This window comes from Callithrix jacchus, chromosome 18 (genome assembly GCF_049354715.1).
Source record: "Callithrix jacchus isolate 240 chromosome 18, calJac240_pri, whole genome shotgun sequence".
In the NCBI taxonomy this organism is placed as follows: Eukaryota; Metazoa; Chordata; class Mammalia; order Primates; family Cebidae; genus Callithrix; species Callithrix jacchus.
Window position 1 is genome coordinate 35,425,650 of NC_133519.1, and position 22,653 is coordinate 35,448,302.

General features: G+C 40.4%; 1 protein-coding gene and 1 long non-coding RNA gene across 10 annotated transcripts in view; one reads left to right on the top strand and one right to left on the bottom strand.

The window, feature by feature from the left end:
- The window catches only part of POGK (pogo transposable element derived with KRAB domain), a 339,612-nt gene that overhangs the window by 63,926 nt on the left and 253,033 nt on the right, over positions 1–22,653 (bottom strand). For 2 of the 4 annotated variants that reach the window (XM_035280209.3, XM_078356360.1), the window contains exons 2-3: positions 15,583–15,879; positions 12,152–12,313 (exon numbers count right to left, since the gene is read on the bottom strand). In XM_035280209.3, the coding sequence (XP_035136100.1) occupies positions 12,152–12,206 (55 nt within the window). In that variant the 5' untranslated portion in view covers positions 12,207–12,313; positions 15,583–15,879. Of the gene's footprint in view, positions 1–12,151; positions 12,314–15,381; positions 15,498–15,582; positions 15,981–22,653 lie in introns of those variants that run through there. The other 2 variants (XM_078356361.1, XM_035280210.3) reach the window with 2 other exon arrangements.
- The window catches only part of LOC144580272 (uncharacterized), a 222,848-nt gene continuing 215,295 nt past the window's right edge, over positions 15,101–22,653 (top strand). For all 6 annotated transcript variants that reach the window (XR_013529571.1, XR_013529572.1, XR_013529568.1 and 3 more), the window contains exon 1: positions 15,101–15,258. This is a non-coding gene — a long non-coding RNA (uncharacterized LOC144580272). The remainder of the gene's footprint in view (positions 15,259–22,653) is intronic.

Genomic DNA, 22,653 nt, shown 5'->3' on the forward strand with positions numbered 1-22,653 from the left:
GGTATGGAGTGGACATTCACTTAGATATTTACTGCAATTGACCAAGTGTTCATTTGGAGAACAGGCTGCAGAAAGCCTTATTTCTATCCTGTGCTAAGTGTTGAGGTTAGTTTCCTTTTTTTTTAACTAAACCTAGAGACAGAGTCATATAAAAGTCTCCTAAAAATTGACCAAAGGAAAAAAAAAAAGCCTAGAAAACATCTAGTTGCTTTAGGTCTTTTCCTTATTCGATTGTTCAAGTTATTCCTTCCACCTTCAGGAATTTCTCCTAGGAAACACTTGTGGCCCAAGCTTGCAGGAAGATTTATTTTCTCAGGCAGTCAGCAAACATGTAATTAACCATCAGTTAAGAGCTCTTTGTGGGTGGGAGTTACATTGTTGATACCCTCATCCCACATGGCCAGCTTTCCTTCTCTGGCTCCTCAATTACTGTTGGTTCCACAAAACAGATAAAAAGAAAAATAATCAAGGAGAAATCTCATCCCCAAAAGAATTTTAGTACAAGTTCTAAGTGGAACCCAGGGCCCTAGAGTGATGCCGATGCTGGCGGCTGGTTCTGGATGATCCTGGTTTTGTGCTGTGTGGAGAGTCCAAAAAGTGTGTACGAGGATGGGGGAGTCTTTCAGTTTTGTAAATATTGTTATAAATATGCTTCCCACACTTGATAACAATTTTTTAGGCCTTTCAGGCTTTTCTAAATTATCCAAGAATGATTTTAAAAAAGGAAAATCTGTCCCTGTTATTGCCTTTAAGCTAAATAAAATTTAGCTGGATAATAAAATTATTTTAAACAAAGTTCATGAACAGTAATTTTGGTTGAATTAACCCATTCTTTCATTTAAACTGACTCAATTTTAATACTCCTTTGGTTCAGGGTGGCTAGCACTAGCATTAAGGAAACCATGGGAACTCATTTCTTTTAACTGTGATACCTGTTAACACTTAGATGGCCCAGAGAGTTTGGGGTTTCCTTGTTGGCATTGCAGCTCCTGCTGGCTGCGTTAACTGATGACAACCAAAGTCACTTTTTCCACATGAAGTGGGAATACATAATTGTATAGGACTATCTGGTTATCAGTGATATTCATGGAATCTTCAAAGAAAGGAAATGAGAAGGTGTGTTCTTTAGCAAGATGATGACATCAACATTCTCTACAGTGCTGCAATCTTAAAAAGGGGCAGCTGTTTCCATGAATTCTTTCATATTGGGTTTGATCATTATTCTGCCAGAAATGGATATTATTGGGAAGGTTGTCACTGATGCTCACTGAGAATTTACAAATCTTCAAAACTGGGGAAGATGGCTCATACTAGTATTTGTCTAAATTTATTTACTTATCCATTTATTCATTCTAGAAAATGGTATTGGATACTCTTTTTCCCACTTCTATTTCTACAGATGAGATAAAAATGGTCTCTAGGAAAGATTTGAACTCGAGGGTTCTCCTTTTCCTCTTCCCTTCCTCTTCCTTCACTCTTCCTATATAAGGCTGATCTCATACTAAGAAAAAATAAAAAGCCAGGAAGGCAAAGCTCTCATCTTCCAATGGAAATGACTTCACCTGTCTTTCCACAGTGGGACCTTAAAAACAGCCTGTCTATACTAGCGCAAGACAGAGGCATGTATCAAAGCTGACTCTGAGGACGTGTGCTCAGCTCTGATCTAGCATCTGTCACAGCAACCCCTGGTTCTCTTTGTTTTGAGATATTTAGCTGAATTTCACATAGTGGTGATGATTGTGTTCAAATAGCAAAACCTCATTTGTCTGGCACTGTCATATCATCAGAATGTTGAGGAAACTTACATTTATACAGTTAAGAAAATTATTTTACTTTCTTTACTTTTACATTGTGCTTTGATTAAAATTATTTCTAAAATTTATTGAGCTCCTGTCTCATTTCTTAAACAGTGTGCAATGAACATAACCTTTTTTATTGCTCATTCTCATCATTAAGCACCTTAATTACTGCTCAAATGCTATAACATAGTTTTAGTGTTTCCTCCCTGGGTTGTTCATTATTATGGCTCTTGTCACTGAATCTGCAGCCAACAGTATTTCCCTTCCTTGACAAACCCATGGTTAGAATCATTTGTAAAATAAAGGCCAATAAATACCAAGTGGTCCTCTCATTAGTAAAGTGCATGAATCATAATACATAGAAGACTGGTTTTTTTGTTTGTTTGTTTGTTTGTTTGAGATGGAGTTTCGCTGCTGTTACCCAGCTAATTTTTTGTATTTTTAGTAGAGACGCGGTTTCACCATGTTGACCAGGATGGTCTCGATCTCTTGACCTCGTGATCCACCTGCGTCGGCCTCCCAAGGTGCTGGGATTACAGGCTTGAGCCACCGCGTCCAGCCCAGAAGACTGTTTTATAAGAACTTTCAGCTGGGCATGGTGGCGCGTGCCTGTAATTCCAGCTACTCAGGAGGCTGAGGCAGGAGAATTGCCTGAACCCAGGAGGTGGAGGTTGGGGTGAGCCGAGATCGCGCCATTGCACTCCAGTCTGGGTACCAAGAGCGAACCTGTCTCAAAAAAAAAAAAAAAGAACTTTCTAAGTTCTTACAATGACATCAACTGAGACAAAGTAGATGCATTCTAAAGGGTATCATGAATACCTTTTCTGAGGCTTTGGAGCATCGTTTGCATGACTGAATCTTTTTTAATATTTAACTTTTTAATTAAAAAATTTTTAAGTAACATGTAACAGTTGCATAATTTATGGGGTACATAGCAATGTTTTTATTTATACAAGGTATATAGATTAAGGTAATTAGCATACCTATTATCTCAAACATTTGTCATTTCTTTGTGTCAGAAACATTCAATACACTCCTTGCAGCTATTTGAGACTATATATTACTGTTAACTATAGTCATCCAACAGTGCTATGGAACATTAGAAATGATTACTCTTACCTAGCTGTAATTTGTTTCCTTTAAGAAATCTCTCCCTATTCCCTCACCCTTCTACCCTTCCCAGTCTCTAATAGCTTCTGTTCTATTTTTTACTTCTATGAGATAATATGAGAGATGAGATTATATCTCACTCACTTATGAGTGAGAACATGTGGTGTTAATTTTCCATTCCTGGCTCATTTCATTTAATGTCCTCCAGTTGCATCCATGTTGCCAAGAATGACAAGATTTCATTCTTTTTTAGGTTGAAGAGTATTCCATTGGTAGAATCTTTAGGTTTTTCTAAATTTTACATCTTCCTTTACAATTTATAATTTTATATCTTCCAATTTGGATGCCCTTTCTTTCTTTCTCTTGCCTTACTGCACTAGCTAGAGCTTCCAGTATTATGTTAAATAGTAGTGATGAAAGTCGGCATTCTTGTCTTGACCCAGATGATAGAGGAAAAGCTTTGTTTTTCTTTCCACTTTTTCCCATTGAATACAATGTTAGTTGTGGGTTTGTCAGTTTGTGGCCTCTATTGTAGTGAGGTACTTTCTTTCTATACCTAATTGCTGAGTTTTCATTATAAAAATATGTTGAATTTCATCAAATGCTTTTTTCTGCATCTATTTAGATGATTAAATGGCTTGTCTTTCATTTTGTTAATGTGATATGTTACTTTCATTGATTTGAGTATGTTGAATCAACCTTGCATCCCTGGGATAAATCCCATTTGGTCATGGTGAATTATCTTTTTAATGTGTTATAGGATTTGGTTTGCTAGTATTTTGTTTAGAATTTTTGCACCTATGTTTATCGGCGATATTGACCTGTAGTTTTTATTTTGCTGTTGTGTCTTTATCTGGTTTTGGTTTCAGGCTAATGGCTAATGCTGGCCTTATAGAATGAGTTTGAAAATGTACTCTTTTCTTAAATTTTCTGGAATAGTTTGAGAATTGGTATTATTTCTTCTTTAAAAGTTTGGTAGAATTCAGCAGTGAAGTCATCTGGTCTTAGACTTTTTTTTGTTGGAATACTTTTTTATTACTGATTAAATCTTACCACTAATTATTGTTCTGTTCAGCCTTTCTATTTCTTCTTTGTTCAATCTTAGTAGGGTGTATCTGGCTAGGAATTTATCCATTTCCTCTTGAGTTTTCAAATTTATTGGCATATAGTTGTTAATAATTGTCTCTAATAATCATTTTTCTTTCTGTGATATCAGTTGGGACATTTTTCATTTCTGATTTTGTATCATCGAGATGAAATACTTGATAACATTTTAATTTTAAAATGTTTATGATGTATTTTGTGTTTTAATATATGGTCAATCCTGAAGAATATTCCATGTGCTGATTAAAAGAATGTATATTTTGCAGCTGCTGGATGAAATGTTCTGTCAATGTCTATTAGGTGCCTTTAATCCATGTTGCAGTTTAAAGTCAATTTTTAAATTAATTTTCTGTTTAGATGCTCTGTTCATTGTTGAAAATGGTGTTTAAATTCTTATTACTGTATTAAAATCAATTTCTCCTTTTAGATCTAATATTTCTTTTATATACCTGTGTGATCTGGTGTTGGGCACATATATATTTAAAATTGTTATATCCTCTTACTAAATTTGATCCCTTTATTATTATGTAATATCATTGTCTATTTTTATAGCTTTTGAGTTATAGTCTGTTTTATCTGATATAAATATCATTCCTTTTGCTCATTTTTATTTTCCATTTCCATGGATAGCTCCCTTCAGCCCTTTCCTTCTAGTCTGTGTCTATAGGTGAGATGAGCTTCTTGTCAGAATATAATTGGATCTTTTAAAAAATTCATTCAGGCAGTTCATTTTTTTATTAAGAAATTTAATCTGTTTACATTCCAAATAGTTATTGAGAGGTTAGAACTTACTCCTGTCATTTATTTATTGTTTTCTGGGTGCTTTATGTATCCTTTGTTCCTTACTTTAATATTTTTTATATTTGAAGTTTGGTGGGTTGTTGTAATAATAATTTATTTATTTCTCTTTCTTCTTTGTGTATCAGCTCCACCACTGAATTTTACAATTTAACATGTTTTCATGATGGGGGCTATTGTCCTTTCACTTCCAGATATAAGATTCCCCTGAACACGAGACTGATCTGGTGGTGATGAGTACCCTTAGTTTCTTAGCTTCTGTTTGCCTGAGAATGACTTTCTTTCTCCTCATTTTTGAAAAACAGATTTGCTGGGTATAATATTATATGCTTGTATTGTTCTTCAGTACTTTGAATATATCATCCCATTCTCTCCTGGACAATGAGGTTTCTGCTGAGGAATCTGCTTTTAATCTAATGGGAATTCCCTTATATGTGACTTCACACTTTTCTCTTGCTATTTTTAGAATTTCTTTCGTTTAACAATTTGACTATATTTTACCTTGCATAAGACTTGTTTGGGTTTAACCTATTTGGGGATGTTTGAGCTTCCTGAATCTGAATGTTCATCTCTCTCCCAAGTCTCAGAAAGTTTTCATCTATTTCATTAAATATGTTTTCTAAACCTCTTCCTTTCTCTTCCCTTTCTATAACCCCCTTAATGTGAGTATTTGTTCATTTAATGGTGTTCTATAAACCCTATAGGCATTCTTCACTCTTGGTTTTTTGTCTGCCTAAGGTATTTTAAAAATCTTAAAGTTCAGAAATTCTTTCTTCTGGTTGGACTAGGGTGTTGCTGAAGCTCTTGATTATATTTTTTACTTCATTAATTGAATTCTTCAGCTCTAAGATTTCTTTTTTAATTATATCTATCTATTTATTGTTTTCCTGATTTCATTCAATTGTCTCTCTGTATCTCTTGTGTCTCACTGAGTTTCCTTAAGATTATTATTTACAATTATTTTTCTGGCATTTCATATTTCCTTATGATTTGGGTCTGGAGAATTTTTGTGTTCCTTCGGAGGTGTTATTTTCCATGTTTGATGTGTTTCTAAGTTAATTTCTATGCATCTGGTGGAAACATCACCCCTTCCAATTTTATGGCATAAATTTTATAGGGAAACACTTATTCATATGGCTGGATCTTGGTGTCAGTTGGGTGGAGTGCATTGGTATTGGTTCTAGGTGGATCTATGCAGTTTCTTCAGTTATAATCTACACTGCTGATGTTTGTGAATGTCTCAGTGGCCCAGGCTGTAAAGTTTGTGGTGGGAGTGATGTGCCTTTGCCAGGGATGGACTTGCCAAGCTGTTTCCCAGGCTAGGGATGCAAGTTTGCACAAAATGGTCAGCCAACTCTGGGTCTAGCTCACTGGGGTTGGAACCACATGGCTGTAACTGTGGCCAGAGTTGAGAATGTGGCTGTTCAGCTGGCTTGAAGGTATGTTCACCTGGAGTGGGACTATTTGGCTATTTTTGTGGCCCAGAGTGTGGGTACATGGCTATTCAGCCCGTCTAGGATTGTGTCTGCCATGGGTGAGTTCACAAGGTTGTTTTTCAGTCCCCGAGCATGAGTGCAAGGCTACAGAGCAGGCCTGGGGTGAGTGTCTTCTGAGGGAAGGCCCACAAACCTGTTTCTCAGGCCCTGGGCACTGGAACATGACTGCCTCGTCAGCCCAGGGCCATGTCTACTGGGAGCAGACCTGTTAAGCTATTTTTCAGACCCTGGGCATGGGTGTTGGGCTACTGAGCAGGCCTAGGGACCATGTCTTCTGAGAGTGAGTCCACTGGGATGTTTCTCAAGCCCTAGACATAGGTACCTGGCTGCCTTGTCAGCCCAGAGGCATGTCAGCTGCTCAGCACCTCAGTGGCTCTTCTGCTTGAGAGAGGTTGGCTGGCTCAAGTGAGGGTTCTCTCTAGGTAAGTCTTCCAGACTATTTCCCTATCTGGAAGTGCAGGTGAGCAGGGCAAAGTCCAGTAGTGACTCTGGTCTCAAGATGGCTCTATGCTTCCACAGCTTGTCTCACTGGGGGTGGGTGGAAGTGCAGAGTGACACTTTGTGCTCCTAATCCTGGGCAATGCAGCTGTGATAATTCCTGGTAGCTTCCAAAACTGGACTCTGGGGTTGTGAGGACTATGGGATTCCACTATTATAAGCACTGCAGGTGTTTGTGGTGGCAATGAGGGCTGGTGAGGTTTTTCTAATTACCTTTTCTCCACAAGGGGAAAGTCCCTCCTGACTCTGGGCTGGCTGGTCCAGGTAAGGAAGTCAAGGCTATAGAGGCTCTACATTGCCCTCCTGGACTACCAATCACCACCAGATGCCCCTCTCCCAACCCTGCTGCACTCCATTGCTCTCCCTTCAACCACTCCAGTCAAGTCTTAGCTGTTTGTTGCCCTGGTGGAGGTTGTAGGGATTAGCGCCAGGCATCTCTAGCCAGCCATCTTGTTGACATTACTGTTCTCTGAATCTTGAATTTAATTTATTCTCTGCCCAGTTATTCAATACAGATGCCATCAAGGTCTTATTGATGATATTAAAGCATATGAAAAGGAATATTTCTATGGAATAGCCTTTATCTCATTCATGGTTCAGTATCCAGGTCCCTTGTCTGGTGCTAAGAAAGACCTGAAATAAAGTAAGAGTGTGTGCAAAGTGTGGTGCTGGGGAGAGTTGTACAGCAGGAGAGAGAACATAGGATATCACTGTTTAAAGATTGTACAGAACTGGAAATAAGCATGAGCCTGAATTTCTGTCCATCTCTGTATCTTCATCATCTCCTCCTGTCTAGTTCTTCGCAACATGCCCTGAGCCTTGTTGCTGATTTGGAAATACTATAAGGAACCAGGAAGTTTATTGTTTGTACTTAACAACTTAAAGTAAGGCGGTGTGGGTCGGCTACAAGCTTGGTCAATGGAGGCATGCCTGGGTGTGTTAAAGGCAGGAGAGATTACTTATAAAGTAGAACAATGGACAAGGGGGTGAAACTCTTTGAAGAGAAGCTGTTTGTTCCCAACATTAGTCTGTGAACTGGTAGAAGACCTGAAGAAGGGGAACTTCAGCTCTTCCATAAACTTCAGTGTGTGTTCCTCTTTTTAAAAAAGACTTTGAAAACTAACACTTTACAATCTTTGGTGGTGCGGCTATGCGTTTTTCCTGCTAATCTATAGGCCTCACAAGATCAAGTACTTTGTCCTTTACCTAATTCCCCAGCGGTGCCTGGTGCTCCTGGGCTCTCTCACCTTCTTGATCTAAATTTTGCCATTCTTCAGTCTTCAGTCCTTAATTAGCATAGCCATTTTCCAAGCTGGGGATCCTAAATCTTAAATTTTGCAAAGGGCTGGGATCAGCTTCCCTCACTTTTACTTCTCAATTCACTTTCTAGTATCCTCATCCAATTTCTGACTTAAGCGATTTGCTTCTATATGAATGAACCCTAAATAGTTATCCCTACACAAACTGTTTAAATTAATTCCTGTGCATTTCCTTTGTCCAGTCAGTGATCATTGCTTAAATATGGAAAAAGAAAAAAAGTCAATTATTTCTTTTATCCTTCGATTGAAATGTAAGCAAATCTTTGCTGAAGTTAGTACTGGACTTTTAAGTAATTTCCTGCCTTCCCTTACACTAGGTATTAATGTGTTGGACTCTCAGTTTTCTTGGCGCTAAAATATGGGGGTTGAACTAAATAATTTCTTCAGCAATACCAAGTTTTAAGATGTTATAATATTTTACTGATTACAGAAATTTAACCTCATTTAATTGTCTCAAATAACTATCAGACTTTCTTTAATATAAAATTTTATTTGTTCTATTATTTTTCAGATATGTTTTGCTTTTTACATTGGATATTTTTAGTGATAAATATCTTACACATGCAAAAAAGTAAAGAGAATCATAAAACAGACACTTGTATCATGTATGATCATGCACCTGGCACACAGTAGGTGAAAAATAAGTACTCTTGAAATGAAATAATGATCTGGACCATTGGCAGAGATGACTACAGTTGCTGTAAAATAGCTGTGATTTTCCCAGAATGGCCAGCAGAGGGTGCACTTTCACATTGACAAAACACCCTTGGTTTAGGTAAATTACCTTGGTGTCTTAGCTCCCCACTCAGTGTACAAGTCAATTATTGTGCAATTGCTTAGCACATACCCAATAGCTGATCTATGTACCCCTTGTTAACCATATTAAATGAACACAACTACATATTCATAATTGTTCGGAGACTTCAAAGTCAGTGCATTGTCAAATAGCAGTTTGGAAAATTCACAGTATTTAAATCACCTATCTAGATTATTCTAAATCTCCCTAAATCATCTTTGCCAGTTGTAGCTATAGCTAAACATTGTCATTTGGAGTAGCAGTGATGGTCTGAATTAATTATCAAAGTTGCTGAATATTTTGTTTCACTAGTTAAGTATTGTATATTGTAATATCTCTCCCTCAATCTGAGATATACATATATATATATATATATATATATGCCCCCACACACACATATCCATTCTTTATGCCCAGAAGAGGCCAGTTTCTTGATCTTTTTTGAAATTACATATGCACATATAACCCTAGATATATAGGTTATTTAAACCATAAATGGGATCACAAATACATGCAGTCCTATAACATAATGTTTTTCAACGAATATATTCTGATATTTTCATTTATAATTGTGTTTTATTCTTCTTAATAACCATGTAATTGTCCATAATATATGTGTGTTAACTAGGAGATATCTTGACAGAGAGCAAAAGGCCTGAATATTTCTGGTCCCATTACTAGGAATCCATTTCACCCAGCCAACACACTTAATCCTTTTTGTCTCTTGTGTGTAGATACGCGTTTTCAGTGGGAAGCCATAAAAAGAACCCCTGAATCTTGGTTATCCTATACTTTGTGCACATGCAGGAGGAGAATTACCACAAGAAGAAGATGCAGCTGTAAGAAAACAGGCTTGCTTCACAGTGTGGCTGAGCACCACAGCCAGATCAGAGCCAGAATTTCCAATGACAATCATGAAGATTCTCTTTCCCATAAATCCCTCTAAATGTTATATTTCTTACTGTGGAAATATTTGCCTTTCAATTTCTCAATCTCTATTTAGCGAAAATAAATGGAAAATGGAAAATAATGGCTTAGATTCAGGAAATGCAAAGCTTACTTTCGCTTTTGCATTGCATTTGTGCAGTCAAATAGTAAACCCAGTTATATATAGAACTGCGTTCAGCTTCTTTTACACTGGTCCTTCTGTGTCAGGGATCCACAATCCCTGGGCCATGGACTAATACTGGTCTGTGGCCTGTTAGGAACTGGGCTGCACAACAGGAGGTGACTGGTGGACTAGCGAGCAAGGCTTCTTCTATATTTACAGCCACTTCCCGTTGCTCGCATTACTGCCTGAGCTTTGCCTCCTGTCAGATCAGTGGTGGCATTAGATCCTCAATGTAAATAGTATTTACATTGGAGTGTAAATACTATTGTAAACTCCGCAGGTGAAGGATCTAGGTTGCATGCTCCTTATGAGAATCTAAAGCTTAATTATCTGTTACTGTCTCCTATCCCCTGAGATGGTACCATCTAGTTGCAGGAAAACAAGCTCAGGGCTGCCACTGATTCTACTTGATAGTGAATTGTATAATTATTTCATTATATGTTACAATGTAATAATAATAGAAATAAAGTGTACAACAAATGTGTTTGAATCTTCTCCAAATCATCCCTACCCCACCCCAGTCTGTGGAAAAATTGTCTTCCATGGAACTTGTCCCTGGTGCCAGAAAGGTTAGAGATCACTGCTCTATGTTACACCAATGTTAACTGCTACTAACAGAAATCTTATTTATTACAGTAAACACATTAAGTTATTTTAAATACATTTTCACAGAGCAAGTTCATTTTAGTAATACCCAAATCCATACAGCATATTACATTTTTTCTATGATTATCATCATGGACTCTCAAAATTAGAAAATGAGTCCATCTGGTCCAATCTTACACTATATATCAGCAGAGCCTTGCTATGCAAAATGAAATTCACAGACCAGCAGTAGCAGCAGCAGCAGCAGCAGCAACAGGGAACTTAGGCAAAGGCAAATTAAATTCGGAGAACCCACTCCACACATGCTGAATTGGAATTTCAGTGGCGTTGGAACTAACAATCTGATTTAACAAAGTCTTTGGGTGATTGTTGCCATATTAAAGTTTGAGAACCACTGATTTATAAACTCCTCATAAATGATCATTAGTTTCTGCTTAAACACCTCCTTAATTAGGAAACCAACTACTTCACAAGGCAGACGGTTTCATTTTAGGACATCACTTCTTTTGGAAAATCCCTTCTTCTTTAGTGCCAAGTCTACTTTTCGGAGCCTCTATCTACTATTTGTTTTGCTCAACAAGAACACACACAGTGTTGACTCCATCTTTTATATGATGGTGAGTTACGGTCAAAGACAGCTGTCTTGCTCCTCTTCCTCCTTCCACAAGTGTCCTCCTCCCCCAAGACTGTCCTTCTCCAGGATAAATAACTTTTAGTGGCTATTAAACGTTCACCAAGCTGCACTTATCTGATTAACATTCTTATAGTTCTCTTTTAATGATGTTCCTTTTTGTCACCATTCCTTTGAAGTGAAACACTTCAAAAAGAACAATAAAAAATAAATTAAAATTTTAAAAATAAAGTTAAAACGAGAACGGAACATAATCCTTTAAGTGTGGTCTGACAACACTTAGAGGATAAAACAGATAGATACTTCTGTTGAAACATAAGTGCTATTGGTTTGGGCTTAGACATTCTGATTATAACAGGCTTTTTCCTTTATAAAACTGAAATCTCTACAAAAGTCAGATTTTCTTCTAAGGAGTTATTTATTTGGCTTACTGACATTGACATTGTCAAGATAATTTTATTTTTTATTTTTATTTATTTATTTTTTTGAGACAGAGTTTCGCTCTTGTTACCCAGACTGGAGTGCAATGGTGCGATCTCGGCTCACTGCAACCTCCGCCTCCTGGGTTCAGGCAATTCTCCTGCCTCAGCCTCCTGAGTAGCTGGGATTACAGGCACCATGCCCAGCTAATTTTTTGTATTTTTAGTAGAGACGGGGTTTCACCATGTTGACCAGGATGGTCTCGATCTCTTGACCTTGTGATCCACCCGCCTCGGCCTCCCAAAGTGCTGGGATTACAGGCGTGAGCCACTGCGCCCGGCCAAGATAATTTTAAATTCGCTTTACTTAACCACAGACCATTATAAATGAGAGGGATTTTCTTTGCTTTGCATAAATCATCCCTCCCACCATTCAGATTCCCCAAGACAGCAAAGTTCCATACCTGAGGAAAACTGCAGTAGTAAATGAGGGTCAGTGTGATGACCACTGCAGCCCATGACAGTGCCAGAGACAGATGACCTTTGCTTCCCCTCAGCCTCACCACCGTGTTACACTGGCCAGTGCAAGAGAAATCAGGATGCTTCCTCATACTGCACACCTTTATCTGAGAACAAAAAAACAAATACAGGTGTTACATTTTAGCTCCTTCCACCTCCTTCTGAAACCAGAGGACTGGATTGGGATCATTTTGTTTACTTAACAGATTTCAGAAAACATGAATTCTGAAAAATCATTTTTTTTGTGTGTATCTTCCTATGTGTAAAAATCTTTGGTGAGACTTACAATCTCATTTAAAGTTCTTTCACAATTTTCATGAAAATTGAGTGATGTGTAATAGATAATTAATTTTTTTCCTTTGCAGCTGATGCCTGACTTTTTTCCCTTGGTAATATAGCTTATGAAGCAGATATATATTGCAATACACCCTTGATTTTAAGTCTTTCAAATAGAAGACCATAGGAGTAAGCTGACACATGAGAGATGGATAAATGAATGGACACACATATGTTCAGCAGTTGTTGTTTTAGAGATGATGCCACAGAGCCATTAAATGCTAACACTAAATTAGATTTTCCTGTTGTGGGAAGTAATCAAGCAGGGACTAGATATCCATCTATCAGAAAAAATGAATTGCTAGAGAGATATGGTATAGCCTTTCCAAATTTAAGGTTCCATAAGTGTAGAGAAATGAGGATAATGGCTGTTAATGGTTAGCGTTTACCTTAGCATAGCCACCAATGTAAGTATTCTATATGCCTTAACTCATTTAATCCAGAAAGAGATGCCTCTGAAAAGGGAATTTTAACAATAGTCTGACTTTCTGCAAGGAAGATGACAAGTGAGAAAGTTGTATTGTTAATATACACACATGTTCACAAAAGACCACTATAAAGGGAATAAGCTTTTGCAAATAAACACACTATTGCCTCTAAATCAGTGAGCAGTATTTCTAAACCAGATTTAATCCCCTGAAACTGCATGAAAAATAGTGTATTTATGTGCCCATTTATGGAGAAAGGTGACAGCTGCCCTCATCTCCTTTGCCCTAAGGTCAAAACAATAATAATTGTAAAACAAACTTTAAAGCTTACCCAGAAACAGATATATTTTACAAGGTTAATGTATCATATATTTCTTTTCTTTTCTTCTTTGAGACGGAGTTTCACTCTTGTTACCCAGGCTGGAGTGCAATGGCACGATCCGGGCTCACCGCAACCTCCGCCTCCTAGGTTCAGGCAATTCTCCTGCCTCAGCCTCCTGAGTAGCTGGGATTACAGGCACACGCCACCATGCCCAGCTAATTTTTTGTATTTTTAGTAGAGATGGGGTTTCACCATGTTGACCAGGATGGTCTCGATCTGTTGACCTCGTCATCCACCCGCTTCGGCCTCCCAAAGTGCTGGGATTACAGGCTTGAGCCACCGTGCCCGGCCCATATATTTCTTTTTAAAAGGTTTTCTAGTTGCTTTATTTTGTATGCATACATCTTATATAAAATGATATTTGTATTCGTTGACTAAAGGGCAGACAGCTTACAAAAAATATCTGTTGAGCTTCCAGTATGTATCTAGTATTATGCCAAGTTTTCTACTTGTTTCTGGACATATTTTGAGACAATATAGCATCGTAATTATGTCTGTAGGTTTCAGAGTCAAACTGGAGCCACTTAATTGCTGTATGACCTTGCCCAAACTACTTAAGTTTATGCATCTGTTTTCCTATCTGCAAAGTGGGGCTAGTACCTTTGTCAAATTTACAGTGAGAATTAAACAAAAATATGAAAATCCCTTATGATTATTTCTGGCACCTGAAAGTGTTCAGTATTTAATATCACTTATTATTTTATCCTCACAACCCGCACTTTAAACAGGGTCTGTCTGGCTCCAAAGTCCCTGCTAATTCCTCTAATTCCTCACTGATGTAGTATATTTAAAAATTAAAAAATATGCTTTAATTTGTTAACAAAATTTAGATTGGTAGACATTCATTAGTTCCTTAAACATATGGAGAAAATACATTGCAAGTTAATGTGGAAGAAATCACCTTGAGGTTGGGAATAAGGAGATGTGTGTTACTCGGTTATCATTCTGGGCATGAAGTTCCTTGTTAATTGGAGAATCTACATGAGCTAGGTTCTTTAGAGTCTAATATTCCATGAGTCTATGGATAATATTATCTATAGATACAGATTTTATTCCTAAAGTTGGTTTTTTTTCTTTGTCTGCATTTAATCTAAAGCTGTGTTCAAAGTAAGGAAAAGTGAAGGTATGCGTACAGCATGCTGAACAACGCTATCTGTGAAAGCTAGTTTTTACCCGAGCATAGAACCCAGTTTGGTAGTTCGCCACTGCTGTCTCTCCAAGCCGATTTGTGGTAGCGTCAGGCCTATCACTAGGTCTCCTAATGTAACCTATTCTCTTAGACATTTAAACCACTTATACTTTACACTTCCAGTACTATTTGCAAACCCTTCTTTTAGCTGTATTACCTACCTCCCCTCCAGCCCTAAATTTCAAAGGTCCACCAGATACAGGTGGTTGTTTTGCGTCAAACTAGCAGTTTAAAACATGAAAACTACATCAAACAAGAAAAAGAACCATTACAAGGTATCTATATTTTCCCCTAAGTACGGAATTTCACACTATAGCCCTTGTCTTCAAACACCCAAACAAAGCACGCAGGACCTTCATTTATTATTCCATGCCCACGCACACCCTAAAAACAGCTCTCTCTCCTCACCCCAGCTGCTCGAAATCCCTATCACTCTAAGTACTTTGACTCGCCCAGAGCCCCATTTAAACTTTAGCCCCACCCTCCCCTCGCCTCGCTCGAAGCTGACCCCTGATTGGTCGAGGCACCAGGCCACGGCGCACTGTGCATGCTGGGAAACGAGTGGAGGCGCGAGGACACGAGCGAGGTGTTCACCGTGGGTTCCCCCGACCCCAGACTCACGCCCCGCCCTGGCTGACTGGTCCCCGAAAGGGTTACCGCGGTTTGTGAGCACTGGTCCCCAGGATTTAGGACCAACCCATTTGGAGACCTGAAGAGGTGAGGAGGGGAGAGGAGAAACCGGGTCACTACCAAACGGCTGCTAACGGCTGGAGACCTGGCCTGGCTCACTCTCTCGCTGAACACACAGTGTGGGCTGGAGACCGTGTCTCCAGGATTCACCTCTAGTTCTTTCCTAGCCCCGTCGAGCAGTGGGAGGGCAAGTGTCCAAGTCGCGGCTTCATTGTCACCCAGCCGCCGCGTGGTAACGGCCAGCGGCCAGTCTCGTCATGGCGTCTGGCAGCTTTTTCCGCCCGCCCCATGGCGCCCTGCGCTCCCCGCCTTATTCCCCGCCCTCCCCTGCCGCCTTCCGGCCCTTCCCACCTGTGCTGCCTTCGGTGTTTTCCTGACACGCTCCCGCAGATGTCCGCTGCAGGCCGGGCTCGGGCAGCCGCCCGGCTGCTGTTGGGCCCGCGCGGTCCCCTGGAGGCTTGAGACGCAGTCTGGGGCGACCTGACAGCTGGGTGAGATTCGGCAGTCTTGTCGTTTCAGAACTGAATTCACACTGGCTGAGCTTTAACCGGCTCCTCGTCGTTTTCATGGAGTTCTAGCCGGGGCTGAGCCTCGAACTTTCCTTTGCCTCCTTTTTGTCTCTTCCCCGAGTGCCTCCTGTGTGCTGGGCTGTGGGCAGTCATGTATCATATTTATTTTAAATGTTCACACCACAAAGAAAATGATAAATACTTGATCTCTCTGTCAAACCATCAAGAAAACACTGGCTTCTGAAATAAAATTAAAAAAAGAAAATGATAAATATTTGAGGTGATACATATGCTAACTAGCCTGATTTGATCATTCCACAATATATGCATGTATGGAAACATGACACTGTGAACAAAAAATGTATAGAATATATAGGGCTGAAGGCCCCACGGGGTCGTGGGGTGTGCCTTATGCTGTGCTGAGGCGCAGGATCTGAGAAATAAAGAGACAGGACACAGAAGAACAAGGAAACGCAGCTGGGCTCCAGGGGTCACGCCACCTATGAGCGGAGTCAGGCGAGGCCCCCAATATCCAGAAGCGTGAGTATTTATTGTGTATAGGTGAGGGAGCAGGGCAGTGAGTGAAATCATCTTTAAGGATAGCGATAGGGTCGTGAGCAATAAAACAAGGGGTCCACCCCTATTAGGTCACCTAGGCTGGGAGGTGGATAGTGCACAGCAAGGGGCCCATTCCCATCAAGGCAAGGGCCGTGTACAGTAAGGGGTCCACCCCCATGAGGTCACTGAGGCTTGAAGGTGGGTCGTGCCCAGTGGAGAGGGTGCAGTGTGCAGTACTTCTATCTGTGGGCAAACTACTTGTGAGTATGGGGGGATGCTTTAAGTCACATAGTGACAGAGCTGTCAGGGTTACCGCCACCTTCTGGCAGCTTCCAATGAGTTCTATGGAAAGATGCTTTTTGAACAGCACAGTAGCGAGAGCTAATAAAGTTCACAGTCAACCAAGGTAGATTGCTGGTCTGAGGGCAGCCTTCCACAAGAACTGGAGCAAGGTCCTACAACTCCTTTATCAGGAGGAGTGGCTCTTGCCCCAAGCCTGCCATACAGCGGGTATCTTTATGATACTGAACGCTGCCGCCAGGGCCGTGGATTCCTATCCTGTTATAACTGTTTTTCCCTTAAATCATGCTCTGCACTGTGTCTGCTCTAGGCATTCCTCCGATTATAAACTGGTTATTTCTTAATTCATGCTCTGTGCTGAGTCCACTCTAGGCATTCCTCCAATTATAAACTAAGATGTAATTAAATATATGTAGGGAAATATTCTTTAGGCACTGATGCTGTCAACTATTATTATATGATTATATATAGAGGATTATATAAAAGGATTCTTCCAGCCCTAACTACTCTATAAACTAATATGATTATATAAAGGATTATATAAAAGGAAATAGCTGAGTAGTAACACTAAAAACAGATATTCTTCAAGCCCTAACTATGCCAGGGTTCTGCTTAGGTCTCTTTCCTTGGTGCCTATATGGGGGGTTACCCACAGAATAATTGTTTATCAATTCAAAATAAAATGTATGAGTATGAGAAGTTACTGAAGCAAGTCATTTAGTTGAAAGTGTTGATGGTCAAAGATAGGTAGATGCTGGGCTTTCCTTCTTCTGACTGCTCCTTTAGAAAGCAAAGGAAAACATTCTCAGCGAATTCCTCGTGAATAATGTGGTGAAGAAAGATTGTGTTTTAAGAGGCATGTGCAGGTCTACTCTGCTGCTAGACTTCTCTGATACCTGCAAGACAGAGCACTGACTGCACTGAAACATTCTTTAAGAGGATGCCCTTTGTTGCATACTTTCCCTGACCTGTGTCTCATTCATTTTTTTTTTCAAAATTTCTATAGCAGACTATAACAGGCTGAAGGGGGACAGATGACATTCCCTTGGGCCCATAGCTCATTACAGACTCACTAGGGGCATTGGGCTAGATCAGCACAGTCCCAGACCCTCTTACTCTAGGACCTAGCTGAGATTATCTAGCAGGAACTTCAGTGGAGACAACCATGAGTCAAAAATTCTCTTTCTGAGTTACTGTTAAACTTCCCAATTTCTTTCACCCTTAGTACTTTGCCTTCTAACTCCTACGTCTCAAGCCTTCATTTAGTTGCCCACTAGAAAGGTTGGACCAAAGTGTTTTCTTAGATCTTCAAACGAAAAGCCCTTTGCAATCAATTGGGGAGGAAAAGAAATACATTTAGAAGGGAATTAAATCAATGCCAGCCTAGGAGGGTGAGCAGACCTGACAGAAGGCTTCCTTTTGGCTTACCTTCAAATTTGACCTGCTCAGGAGTCCAGAGACTTATGAGGGTTTGGGAATTTGGTAATTTGTATTGACTTGCTCCCAAGCTCTGCCTTCCTTTAGTGATGTCCTAGACAGAGCCCTCTGCAAATTCATCACATAGTCCTCCCTTTCTCCATATAAGGTAGACTTTATCTGATCTGGAGTTCACTTGTATCAAATGCGTTTTGCCATTTCTGAAGGATTTAATGGCACCAAAATTCTCCCTAACACATGTTGATCCCCTACTCCATTGCTGCTTCCTCCAGGAAGCAAAGGAAAGAGATCTGCTAAATGTCAACTCTGTCACTAATGACTAGGTTAGGTGTTTCTCACATAGATCACACAAGAACTGATGACTGATCTCTCTTTATAGCTTAGAAAGCTGAGGCTCAGTGAGATTTAGAGAGTTGTCCAAAGGGAGGATTCTAGTGGCAACTGTAGTCTTCTGCTCCAGGGCCTCTCCATGCCTCAGGCTGCCCCATCGACACCTAGCCTGTACCCACAGCACCTCCAAGACACCTGGCTCACAACTCAGCACCCTCTGCCTTGTTCTGTAATTATCTGTGCCCAACATCTTCTCTCCTTTACTGTCTTGTCTCCGAGAACCAGGAGTGGGTCATGTTTATCCTCCTACCCTCCATAAGGAGCACAGTTTCTTGCTCACGGTGGGCTCTTGCTTTACATTTGTTGAATTGCAGCTTCAGTGTGTGCTGCATTACATCAAAAGAACATTAGGAAATTCCAAGTAATGGAATCTCCAGAGACCCTCAATGTGATCACACTGTTCTAAGTAGGTGGGCTCCAGCCCTTGATCCCGGCAGCACTTAATGGCCTCAGATCACAGATCCCAGTAGCAATCATTGCTACTCTCTCTTCCACATTCCCCTTCATTATCTGGAGGAACAAAGATCATTATAAGCTCTGAAAATCTAAGTGAATGAGGTTGAATGACTACTCAATAAAAAAAAAACCTCTCTGTCAGCAAAGGATTTCTAACAATTTTTTTCAGAAATAATTCAATTCCTAAAATTTGGGTTGGCTCCTGACTTCCACAACTTTCCTTGGAGGAAAAAGTGATGACCCAGTCCCACTTGACTCCTAAGTCATCCCCGACCCGGGAAGATAGAATGTGTGCTGGAATAAATTTTAGGACCTTAATTTTTTCAGTCTCTCCTTTACCATCATTCATGTGGGTTATAGGCTCTCTAAGCATGGCATCAGGGAAGAATAAGATGGGGCAGGAGAGCAGGAGCCTGCACAAGTTCCTATCGTTGAGTTCTTGTTCCCAGAAGTGTCTAGGCCAGATGGAGGAAAGGGATTACAGGAAGAAACAGAGTAGTTGAAAATAAGCAGTAGGAAGAAGTCTTTGTTTTTGTTTTTGTTTTTTTGCAGTACACACCATCTAACTGCCTCTGGAACCAACCCCATGTCTTAAGGCTCTGCTCTGCCCAGTCTTGCCTTCCTCTTACACCACCATTTTTAACGAGTGCTATTCTGTGCTTTGCCTCTGAATTTGCTCATATTGACTCTATTTTTGGAAATGTACATAGATAAATTCCCAAAGCAATCGTATATCTGTTTAATGCTTAGCTCTCTTCCTAGCACTTTACTATGCTTTTTTCTTTCAATGTGGTCCTTAGAAAAAGTAGATAGAACCAGTATTACTGCAACCTCACTTTCCTGACGGCTCCCTGAAGAACAGCCACTTGTTCAGGGTATGCAAGTACCAAATAGTGAAGCTAGGTCAAGTACATGGGCTGTTTGACTTCTAGTTAGATGCTTGGCACAGCAGTCCCTGTGACCTGCTGCCAAATTTCAAGGTACCCACCCACCCATGCTTCCTTTTGTAATTCCTGTCCAGATCCCCTAGTGTCCTAAGCAGCTGTGTTCTGGCCAGTGTGATTTTTTTCTCAGGTCTTGTCTCACCTGAATACTGGTGGTGAGCTCCTGGTATGGTTTGGCTATGTCCCCACCCACATCTCATCTTGAATTCTCATGTGTTGTGGGAGGGACTTGGTGGGAGGTAATTGAATCATGGGGGCAGGTCTTTCCCATGCTGTTCTCTTGATAGTGAATAAGTCTCATGAGATTCTTCCCTGTACAAGCTCTTTCTTTGCCTGCTGCCATCCATGTGAGATGTGCCTTTCACCTTCTGCCATGATTGTGAGGCCTCCCCAGCCATGTGAACTATAAGCCCAATAAACTTCTTTCTTTTGTAAATTGCCCAGTCTCAGGTATGTCTTTATCAGCAGTGTGAAAACGGACTAATACAGTAAATTGGTACCAGTAGAGTGGGGCACTGCTGAAAAGATACCCAAAAATGTGGAAGCAACTTTGGAACTGGATAATAGGCAGAGGTTGGAACAGTTTGGAGGGCTCAGAAGACAGTTAAATGTAGGAAAGTTTGGAACTCCCGAGACTTGCTGAATGACTTTGACCAAAATGCTGATAATTATGTAGACAATGAAATCCAGGCAGAGGTGGTCTCAGATGGAGGTAAGGAACTTATTGGGAACTGGAGTAAAGGTGACTTGCTATGTTTTAGCAAAGAGACTGGCCGCATTTTGCCCCTGCCCTAGAGATTTGTGGAACTTGGAACTTGAGAGAGATGATTTAGGGTATCTGGCAGAAGAAATATCTAATCACCAAAGCATTCTAGAGGTGACTTGAGTGTTAAAAGCACTCAGTTTTAAAAGAGAAACAGAGCATAAAAGTTCAGAAAATTTGTAGCCTGACACTGCCATAGAAAAGAAAATCCCATTTTTCTGAGGAGAAATTCAAGCCAGATGCAGAAATTTGCAAAGGTAACAAGGAGCTGAATGTTAATCACCAAGACAATGGGGAAAATGTCTCCAGCGCCACAGAGGTCTTCACAGCAGCCCCTCCCATCACAGGCATGGAGGCCTTGAAGGAAAATATGGTTTCGTCTACAGTTGGGCCCAGCGTCCCGGTGCTGTGTGCAGCCTAGGGACTTGGTGCCCTGTGTCCCAGCCACTCCATACGTGGCTGAAAGAGGCCAACATAGAAAACCGTGGCTTCAGAGGAGTCAATCCCCAAACCTTGTCAGTTTCCACATATATTGTGCCTGCGGGTGTACAGAAGTCAAGAGTTGAGGTTTGGGAACGTCAATGTATGGTAATGCCTGGATGCCCAGGCAGAAGTTTGATGCTGGGAAGCCCTCATGGAGAACCTCTGCCAGAGAAGTATGGAAGTGAAATGTGGGATTGGAGTGCCCACACAGAGTCCCTTCTGCTCACTGCCTAGGAGAGCTGTGAAAAGAGGGCCACTATCATCCAGACCCCAGACTGGAACAGCTTGCATCGTGCGCCTGGAAAAGCAGCAGATGGTGGCAGCCCATGAAAGCAGCTGGGAGAGAGGCTGTACCCTGCAAAGCCACAGGGAAAGAGCTGCCCAAGACCATGAGAACCTATTTCTTAAATAAGCCCATTTCTCACGTGACCTGGATATGAGACATGAAATCAAAAGAGATCATTTTGGAGCTTTAAGATTTGACTGCCCCACTGGATTTTGGACTTGCACAGAGCCTGTATCCCCTTTGTTTTGGCCAATTTCTCCCATTTGGAATGGCCTGTATCCCCATAATATCTAGGAAGTAACTAACTTGGCTTTGATTTTACAGGTTCATAGGCAGAAGGGACTTGCATTGTCTCAGATGAGACTTTGGACTGTGGACTTCTGAGTTAATACTGAAATGAGTTAAGACTTTGGGGGATAGTTGGGAACTCTAAGACCATAAGCCTCTTTCTTTTGTAAATTGCCCAGTCTTGAGTATGTCTTTATCAGCAGTGTGAAAATGGACTAACATAGCTCCTAACCCTTTAAGAATTAACAATGAGTGGAGAGGCCAAAAGGAGAGTCACAAAGCTACAGAGGAGGTGAGAGCAGCTTTTATGGGTCATGTGTAAGGTAAAGTGAGAATACCATCCAGCAGAGAAACAGCAGAATGGTACAGTCAAAGAAAAACAGAAAAGTAATGGTCCTAGTCTATAAGAAGGAAATACAGCATCCTTAGCTTTTCAGAACTGATGTATTAAAGCCCTCTGTCTCTTCAAAATAACCCTAATTTCTTGAGCTAGTGAGTTGGAACCCTGTGACATGATTTAAGTCTAACCTGAGTGCCGGTGAGTTCAGAGTACGGAGCAGTGAACCCTGCTACAGAGCCCCTCCTACAAAGGAGTAAGCGACTCAGAAGCCACTATCAATGGGACTGTGCTGAGGTAGGAGCAGGGAATATATGCAGGACATAAAATTAGTCTGAAATGTTGGGTCTTTTCTTCATCATACTCCTCTTGGGATATTTCTTTATTACTGAATCCCTCAATTTTTTTAGAAAGTAGTATATTAAAAATCTCAGCCTGTTGTTCAGCTCTATTGCTAACATAACATTGTGTTTACATATGTACTAAAATGTTAATTGGCATGTTACATTGTGATTTGTATATGTATTCAACTCTCCACTAGACTTTGACCTCCAGAACATAAGGCTAGTTTACTTGTCCTTGAATATACTGTGCCCATTACTACCCCTTGCCTGCCATGGGGACCCAATAAATATGAGAGGAATGAATAAATGAGTTTATTACCAAAGACA